The sequence below is a fragment of the Sander vitreus genome, chromosome 22 (genome assembly GCF_031162955.1).
Source record: "Sander vitreus isolate 19-12246 chromosome 22, sanVit1, whole genome shotgun sequence".
Lineage (NCBI taxonomy): Eukaryota > Metazoa > Chordata > Actinopteri > Perciformes > Percidae > Sander > Sander vitreus.
Window position 1 is genome coordinate 828,242 of NC_135876.1, and position 10,000 is coordinate 838,241.

At 42.3% G+C, this 10,000-nt stretch overlaps 1 protein-coding gene across 2 annotated transcripts in view; it reads left to right on the forward strand.

Annotated features, from left to right (window-relative positions):
* Positions 1-10,000, forward strand: part of svila (supervillin a) — a 92,820-nt gene that overhangs the window by 61,488 nt on the left and 21,332 nt on the right. For both annotated transcript variants that reach the window (XM_078280350.1, XM_078280351.1), the window contains 7 exons: positions 768-945; positions 1,768-1,940; positions 3,551-3,706; positions 7,567-7,703; positions 8,321-8,468; positions 8,563-8,708; positions 9,059-9,234. In XM_078280350.1, the coding sequence (XP_078136476.1) occupies positions 768-945; positions 1,768-1,940; positions 3,551-3,706; positions 7,567-7,703; positions 8,321-8,468; positions 8,563-8,708; positions 9,059-9,234 (1,114 nt within the window). The remainder of the gene's footprint in view (positions 1-767; positions 946-1,767; positions 1,941-3,550; positions 3,707-7,566; positions 7,704-8,320; positions 8,469-8,562; positions 8,709-9,058; positions 9,235-10,000) is intronic.

Here is a 10,000-nt window from a genome sequence, read left to right on the forward strand (position 1 = left end):
ATTGGAGGGAATGATCATTTTTCTATAATTATTGTCATTTTCATGATTATAAGGTGATTTCTTTTTGCGAGGATCTGTTCTTTAGTCTGTAGGATAGGATTTGTAGGCCGGGACATCTCTGCAGCACCACAATACCTAGTTCCGAATGGTTTGACACATATTTTGCCTTTAACACATGCACCTTGTTACATAAATGTTATTTGATTTGGATATTGCACTAGTCCATATTGGGATTTTAATAAAATTGCGATAAATTGTGCAGCCCTAAAAGATGTGCAACAAAAGAAGAGCAATTTGTGTATCTGTTTACAGCACAGCCAAACAACATATGGACTGAGAGAATTAAACGGTGAACAACTACACTTCCACACGTCTTCCTCATTGCTCTTATCTTCCACATCAGGTCCAGGTCATGCATTTATCATTTGTCTGCAGGCAATTTCAGTTCTGTGCAGAAAGAAATGCATCCTGCAAATGCAACATTAAAATCTACCATTTAGAGGGGCAAAATAATTAAGAAAAAATGAGTCATTAATAGTTTCAATAATGGGGTTTGATAAATACAAATCTGTAGGGTGCATGCATAGAAGCAACATTTTTTTCTTCACAAATCAAAGTTACAATCTTAATTTGGCATTTCTCAATAAATAAGCAAATCTTCTATTAGCAAAAGATAAGTGCAGTGATGCTTGCACAGGCTTTGGCAGATTGTCTGTAGTATTAACTTCAATGACGTGTGATTATTGTGTGATCCTGTCCCTCCTCAGTGTCTGGACTGCCAGAAGCAACCATCACAGTTACACAGAAGAAGGTAAAGGAAGTGATGAGCCTCAACGATGAAACTTTTTCCAAATTCTACCGCCACGTGGAGGAGCTCCCCTCCACCACCAACAAGGTGGAGATAGACGACGACTTTGACGCCATTTTCGGTTCCCAGGTGCCAAGGTAAACTCTCAGCGCCACAGGTCACATTTTCAATAGGAACCCTGAAAGACAGAGGACGGCCAATTACTTCATGTCCTATGGTCCTGTGATAAGGTCCAGGAATTTTGGACCGGGATACATGATAACCTATGTCAGAGTGCAGGGACCCAGGTTCCATTCAGCCCAAGATTATTTGTTCTGGGGGATGGGTCAATCCTAAACGGGATGGATAAGCACATAAGAAGCTGGGTCCAGACTAGTGTAATTATAGCCAGACAGATTCTTTTAAGAGGATGGAAGAATGAAGGCCTGCCGTCTATCCAGGAGTGGGCTTGTGAGATGGCTAGGGTTTGAAAAAAAATTTAAAAAACGGTTTGCCAGATTGGATGTCTATACTAGAAAATGGGGAAACTATGGGGAAAGCCATGCCTTACAAGAAGCTCATGCTCTTACAGGTCAAAGGTCAGTTGCGTGAACAGGCCACTCCAGCCGTACACAGACAGGTGCACCTGCACCATAGACCCTAAAATAATAATGGGCGTAACATCAGTGACATCACCCATTGGCTTGTGGACTGCCGCTTTGAAGCCAGGAGATAACATTTTGGCCGTCGCCATCTTATTATTTTAGCTGTGTTTGAAACCGTTCCCTATCACGGAAAAAGTGCACTATATAGTGTGTTCGCCGTTTTTGTAGTACTACCTGAACTTCCTGGAGGGCTCCTTTTAAAAGCTTTGTGCTGGGGAGAGACGTGTATGATGGGCTTATGGTGTTGTCATTTATACATATGTACTTTTGTTCTCGCTGTTTAACCATGCCTCTCCACCTCTGATCTCTCCCCAGGCTGACCTCAGAGATGGTGCAACACAGGCGAGCGGTGCGCCCGATGCGTAACGTCCAATCATCTCGGAACCCTCTGAAGATGCTGGCTGCCAGGGAGGACATCAGACACGAGTACACAGAGCAGAGGCTCAACATCGGCCTGCTGGAGAGCAAGAGGATGAAGGCTGAGAAGAGTGAGTAAGGGTTGATGATGAGCTAGAAAAAGCATGAGACCAAAACACTAAGGGATACAACATGACAGGGTCATTTTAAGGGTTTTTTAATTGGTACAGTATTAAGGAAGGTGAAACAAGCTGCAATGTAACATTAAATGGCATTTGTGCACCTTCAATTTCCGTCTACTAAAAGTGCTTGTTTTACCACTGACATACAACACAAGTGTCTGACAACGCTATGGAAAGGATCCCTACAAAGGTCGACTATTTTTATAAAGAATAAGATCCTTCTTGTTTAACATGAAACAGCCCTGAAATCGTTATCGCCAAAGTCACCAGACTCATTTTAGCATCGTAAAACACACTACATTCAAAGTCGACAAAAACAAAATAAAACTACCAAAAGCCGTCTTGGTTTGTCTGTTCCAACAATCACCACTTTGGTTTGGTTGAAATAAAACTCATTTACATGTGGAAATATGCTGGCTTTATACACGCTAGAAGTATTGTTTACATACATGGAGTCTGGTGGGTTTGGCATTGGAGATTTCGGAGCCGTTTCTGGTTAAACAAAAAGGATCTTACTCTTTAACAAAAGGTCTATCTCTGTAGGGATCAGTTCCATAATGTTGCCAGACTCTTAGAATAATAATCTCAGCCTGTCAGTGGCAAAAACAGCACTTATAGTGGACGTACATAGACGGTGCATATTTGTCCTATAGGATTACATTGCAGCCCGGTTCACGGCTGCCGGTTACAGCATTGTTGGTAAATACTGGACCAATTTCAAAGGTTTTTGAGTTAGTAACTTACACACCAATGCATGGGAAAATACAGTCCAAGTTAAAAAAAAATTGACAATCAGTGTCCTGTCACATGGGATTTTCATGTTTTAAAATAAAGTGCAGTACATTGTCTGCTATGTTGTTTCCACCTTTATGTCCGACTGTGCAGTGTTGTAAAAAGTTGTTGGTTTTTTATAGATGTGCCCCTGCAGCAATGCAATGACAAACATCTCTAACTTTTTATGAAACCAGCTCAGTTGTATCCCCAAGTGCAATAAATGTGTTTTTTTTTCTTCTTGTCTTTAAAATACTGGCAAAAAGATGTGTTCACCCATTGTTTGAAACAATCCACTGTAAAAAAAAGAAAAAAAAAGAAAAGAAAAAGAGACCGCAAAACATACACATCTCAATCTCAGATACAAAATGTACCCTCACTGATATTATACAGTCTATAAATTGTTCAGGACTCATGCTGACCTACAGTACATCTGGGATTGCAGTCAGTTTCCTCTCATTGTGCAGAGCAGTCCTTAAAAGCTAGTCTGGTCTGTAGCTTGTTCTGAGAGTGACGTTAGATAACCCATAAAGTCAATGTCATGCTACTCCCATAACTCCCTCCTTCACCTCCTCTGACCGCAATAAAAACACTTAAACTGTCTTTGGAGTGTTCTATATTTGTTGCAGTCATGTAGAGATGATGCTTGTCGGGCTTGAAAGGTCATTTACACTGTAGCTGTTGTCTCATCTGTCTGCATAAAGGAGCTAAATGTAACGGTTAAATGTTGTGTGTTATGTCTGTTTCTTTGTGTCTCATCTCTCTGTGCTCTGTTGTGTCCACTGCAGTGAATAAGAACTCTGGTTTCTCGGATGTGGCTCTGGCTGGTCTGGCCAGCAAGGAGAACTTCAGCAACATCAACCTGCGCAGCGTCAACATCTCGGAGCAGATGTCCAACAACAGCGCCGTGCCTTACAAGAAGCTCATGCTCTTACAGGTCAAAGGTCAGTTGAGTGAACAGGCCACTTCGACTGTACACAGACAGGTGCACCTGCACCATAGACAGTAAAACAATAACGGACGTAGCATTAGTGACTTCACCCATTGGCTTGTAGGACTGCCGCTTGCATTTTGGACTTCGCCATCTTGGTATTTTGGAGCCAGAAGTGGCCATATTTGAACAAAAGGGCAAAGCTGGGGAGGGTGACGTGGCTAAGCCAGTGTCATGAATGGTTTCATGTTCTGCTTTATCAGCTGTTTTAAAATCAATGGGACCGTAATTCACAAAAATGAACGTGTCATACTAAGTTTGGCCTTGTAGTAGGTTCAGTTAGCTTCTACTGTAAAGTTGCATGTTGTAGCACCTGCTACTCTCTCTGCCAAAGGAAATGGTTATTAATTATTTCTTTTTACTTTTAGTACGTACTGCAGCTTCCCTTACAATGTACATTCTGTTGCATGCAGTATGCATACAATTCATCACATTGCGCCTTGAACACTGACCCTTTTGCTTATATACAGTCAGGTCCATAAATATTGGGACATCGACACAATTCTAATCTTTTTGGCTCTATACACCACCACAATGGAGTAATGGGACAATTGGCTGCTCAGCTGTTCCATGGCCAGGTGTGTGTTATTCCCTCATTATCCCATTTACAAGGAGCAGATAAAAGGTCCAGAGTTCATTTCAAGTGTGCTATTTGCATTTGGAATCTGTTGCTGTCAACTCTCAATATGAGATCCAAAGAGCTGTCACTATCAGTGAAGCAAGCCATCATTAGGCTGAAAAATCTAAACAAACCCATCAGAGAGATAGCAAAAACATTAGGTGTGGCCAAATCAACTGTTTGGAACATTCTTAAAAAGAAAGAACGCACCAGTTAGCTCAGCAACACCAAAAGACCCGGAAGACCACGGGAAACAACTGTGGTGGATGACCGAAGAATACTTTCCCTGGTGAAGAACACACCCTTCACAACAGTTGGCCAGATCAAGAACACTCTCCTGGAGGTAGGTGTATGTGTGTCAAAGTCAACAATCAAGAGAAGACTTCACCAGAGTGAATACAGAGGGTTCACTACAAGATGTGAACCATTGGTGAGCCTCAAAAACAGGAAGGCCAGATTAGAGTTTGCCAAACAACATCTAAAAAAGCCTTCACATTTCTGGAACAACATCCTATGGACAGATGAGACAAAGATCAACTTGTACCAGAGTGATGGGAAGAGAAGAGTATGGAGAAGGAAAGGAACTGCTCATGATCCAAAGCATACCACCTCATCAGTGAAGTATGGTGGTGGTAGTGTCATGGCGTGGGCATGTATGGCTGCCAATGGAACTGGTTCTCTTGTATTTATTGATGATGTGACTGCTGACAAAAGCAGCAGGATGAATTCTGAAGTGTTTCGGGCAATATTATCTGCTCATATTCAGCCAAATGCTTCAGAACTCATTGGACGGCGCTTCACAGTGCAGATGGACAATGACCCGAAGCATACTGCGAAAGCAACCAAAGAGTTTTTTAAGGGAAAGAAGTGGAATGTTATGCAATGGCCAAGTCAATCACCTGACCTGAATCCGATTGAGCATGCATTTCACTTGCTGAAGACAAAACTGAAGGGAAAATGCCCCAAGAACAAGCAGGAACTGAAGACAGTTGCAGTAGAGGCCTGGCAGAGCATCACCAGGGATGAAACCCAGCGTCTGGTGATGTCTATGCCTTCCAGACTTCAGGCTGGAATTGAATGCAAAGGATTTGCAACCAAGTATTAAAAAGTGAAAGTTTGATTTATGATTGTTAATCTGTCCCATTACTTTTGGTCCCTTAAAACGTGGGAGGCACATATACAAACTGTTGTAATTCCTACACCGTTCACCTGATTTGGATGTAAATACCCTCAAATTAAAGCTGAAAGTCTGCAGTTAAAGCACATCTTGTTCGTTTCATTTCAACTCCATTGTGGTGATGTATAGAGCCAAAAAGATTAGAATTGTGTCGATGTCCCAATATTTATGGACCTGACTGTATGCTGTGCAAATGATTGTGGGTCAGAACAACCAGAAAAGCATGCTGGCTTGCATACTGCAAAATCTGACTAGACCTCCTGGTATTTTTGGCATACTGCATTTGACATACTATTTATCGGGACATCCTAAATCTTTTTCTGACATACTAAACAGGATGGTATTATGGGTGTTGGAACGCAGGGTAAGAGTCTGCAGCCATGCTAGCAGCTCTGTGAGGCTGTACTTAGGCACAGCAGGGCTTTGAGCTAAATGCTAACATGCTGACGTTAAGCAAGTATAATGCTTACCATCTTCACTATCTTAGGTAATCTTGTTGTTTCCTTAGTTTTGAAGGTATATGGTCACACACCAAAGTATTGGAAAAATTAAAAATTTGACCTGATGATGGCGCTGGATGAGAAGTGACATCTAGTGCATTGCTGTTACTAGAGCCACACCAGCAGCCTGGCTTGGCTAATAAAGATGAAAGAGCTGTTCAGCATTCAGTTCAAAATTCACTACACTTCTAAATTAAGTTAAATTAAGTGGTTTTTTTTGTTTGTTTGTTTGTTGTTGCTCAACTCAGTCAAATTGCACCTAGGAGGGTCTGGCTAGTCCACTCAGCATTTTGGGATGGGAGAAAAACGTGCTCTGCTTTATTGGCATTTCTTTAAACCAATCACGATCTTGGAGGCGCTAAGCGCTGGACACAATGACAGTACCTCTGCTAAACAGTCTCAGGAAGGAACTTGTTTTGGTGGAACATGTGGACGTTCAAAAGTAGTTTTAGTCGTGCAACAGAAAACTCCGATTGGACAGATAGTCTAGCTAGCTGTCTGGATTGACCCTGCAGAGATCTGAGGAGCAGTTAACCATAGTCCTCACAAATCCACCAGAGGTTAGAACGCCAACACAGAGACAGAGGAAGGGGACGCACATCCGGCCTAAAATGAGGGACATCAAGCGAAATTTCCAGCGATACAATCACAGAAGTGGAAGTTTTCTGAACTTTTAAATGAGCGTATTTGTTTTGTGGAGACATATCTGTGAAGTATAGAGCCAGTGAGGCTGCATCTTTACCAGCAGTTACAGTTGCAGTTCAGTTGTTCAAGAGTATGAAAGAACAAATAGCTGCTGTCTTACACAAAAGCTTTGGAGGATGCTGCTTCAGGAGCGTTCTTTCCAGAGGATATCTAAACTGGGACACGAGAGTGTCCCAGTTTAGTCTATTTTGGTGTCTTTGCACCTCCTCCATGCGTCTGTTGGTGACAGCTGTGGCTCTAAATCATTCTCCCCAGGTCACCGCACGCTATCCTGGGCTGATCCCTCTCCTCCAAACCCCACTGTCTGTAATCCAGAGCAAATCCACCACTCCAGGGGTACCGCTTTGGTAGGAGGTTAGCTGTCCCAGCCTGACAGTGTTGAGAGTGGTGTGATAGAATAGCTTCTGCACGGATCACCTGAAGAGCCAATGGGATCATGAGTCACTGAGGCCCCTAAAACCCTAGAGTTTGACACATTTATGATTGAATGTAGATTGCAAACAGTCCGTGCTACAGTACAGGTTTACAGACAGAAGTCAATAAGACACCATAAAGACAGCTAGAGCAACAACTAAACCTTGAAGAAGCCATGCAGAGCGACAGGAAGCAACAGTTACACATCAACAGTATCCACATTCAGTACAGGAACAAGGCAGATACATGAACAGGGTCAAATGGTGATGATTGGCACACTGGCTTGCCCCAACACCCCCAATATGATAATCCAGGCATGCTGACAGTGATAATCAGAGCTGTCCCTGATAAGCCACCTGTCTTGTGTGCTGTGTTTTTTCCTGCCTGTGCAACACCAGGCCGACGGCACGTGCAGACCAGGCTGGTGGAGCCCCGAGCGTCCTCCCTGAACAGCGGAGATTGTTTCCTGCTCATCACGCCGCACAACTGCTTTGTCTGGACCGGAGAGTTTGCCAACGTCATTGAGAAGAACAAGGTGAGTCTGGCTTTTGAGTACTAAAAATAACCCAACAAAATAAATAAAGAACGGAGCTAGCTTGGATAGACTTGAGTTTCAGTCACCATAGGTTGCAAGGGTGCTGTTGTGTGGGGCAGACTACATGTGCAGGATGTAAACACAGCTCCTGGAGGAAGCAACGGTGGCACAGCACAGGAAGAATTTGTGTGTGTTTGTCTATTTGTGTGTGTGTGGTGGGGTGGGTGTGTGTGTGTGTGTGTGCATGTGTGTGCAAGCGTGCGTGCATGCACGCATGTCTGTCTGGGGGTTGTTGCAGGAAACGGACACAAAACAAGGCTATTCAAAGCCTGGACTGTCTGATGACCTGTGATTGGCTGAACAGAGCGCTGACCTCAATTGGAAACAAAAAAGGGAAGCCCTGAGCCATGGCCCTCATTATTTGTGAGGGGTTGTTTGAGTTTAGGTCAATAAAGTTTGCAGACTCTTCTTCCTGAATAATGAACTTGAACTTTCCTCACTCAAAAATATGCATGGATTGTGTTCCTCGTGTTTTTTGCAAAGTATGAACAGTATGTAAACCAAGTGTGTCTCATCAGTATATTGTAATAAAAAAAATTATCTGTCATTTTTTTCAGGCTTCAGAGTTGGCCAACTTCATCCAGAGGAAGAGAGATTTAGGTTGCCGAGCTAACCATGTCCAGGTCATCGAGGAGGCCGTCAGCACACATAGCCATGCTGCCAAGGATTTCTGGAAGATTCTGGGAGGGCAGTCGAGCTATCAGTGTAAGGATTAGTATCTGGCATAAACCCAACCTTGAGGGAAACAGCCCCAGAAGCAATGAAATGTAAGCTGATGGCCTTGTGTTTCTTCCTGCAGCTGCAGGAACCCCAGATGAAGACGAGCTGTACGAGGGTGCTATTGTGGAGACAAACTGTATTTACCGCCTGATGGACGACAAACTGGTCCCAGATGATGATTTTTGGGCCAAGGTGCCCCGGTGTTCTCTGCTCAACCCCAAGGAGGTCAGAAAACCTGATTGAAGTCTCTATTTTTTTCTTTTTTTTCTTTTGAACAAAAAGTAACAATAATATATAAAATTATTTTTCACATCCCTCTTTTAACTTTAAATAGTTCCTGTATGTAACATATTTTATATTATATTCATATATTTTATTTTATATAAGTCTAACACATCTTAAATAAGTTAAGCTGTAAATCTGCCAGAGATTTAATGCCACTATGGTTAGGATCTAAATATGTTGTACTTTGGCGCCACCCAATGGTAATATGAAAAACTGCACTGTGGGAGACAGTAAAGCCTGCTTGTGGTGTCAGATTGGTCAAATTGAAAACGCTCTGTGCTCCTGTGCAGGTTTTGGTGTTTGACTTTGGCAGCGAGATGTACATATGGCATGGGAAGGAAGTGACGCTAACCCAGAGGAAAGTGGCCTTCCAGCTGGCCAAGCACCTGTGGAACGGCACCTTTGACTACACAAACTGCGACATCAACCCGCTCGACCCGGGAGAGTGCAACCCACTCATACCAAAGTATGGAAACATATAAACATATACTGCATCATTATATAACCGTGTGTGTGTGTGTACAATGTTCTCTGTGGTTTATTACGTTTTGAAGGTTTTTCAAGTGGCAAAAGAAATGTTGCCTAATGCACACCTGGTAGACAGGTGCAGAGGAAAATCATGCAAAAGAATGTGTTGAATTGCTAACTATTTGGACATAGGTGTTCATCAAAGCATCAGACTCGCAATGTGAAACAACAAAAGTAGAGCTACAGGCTGAAACATCCAATCACAAAAAGCTTGCTGGTTAAATTGTCCACCACCTACCGTATACAAATTAAAGGAACATTTATCTCTTTCTGATGTATTTCAGGGTTTCCCCCAGTGTATTGCACTTAATGTAGGGCCCTATGCAGTCTGTCTTATAGCTTTTTAAAGTCTGCTTTTTTTAAGGCAGCTTTATTTGTATAGCACATTTCAGCAACAGGGCAAGTCAAAGTGCTTTACATGAAAACGATAAAAAAATGTAAAACAGATAAAATATGAGACTAAAAGTTACAGTGCAGTATAAGAAATTAAACATTAAAGAGCATTTAAAAACAGTTAAAAATATAAAAGCAGATAAAATACGAGATTTTAGGCTGCTAGTATGGGACAATGTATAAGCCGTTATAAATAATGGCATAAGAATACAAAGGAAGACATAGGTACATTAAATCCGACCGCCATAAATGGGTCACATGACAGTGATATGACCATATATGTATTCTGGGATTCATTCAAAACTTTAATT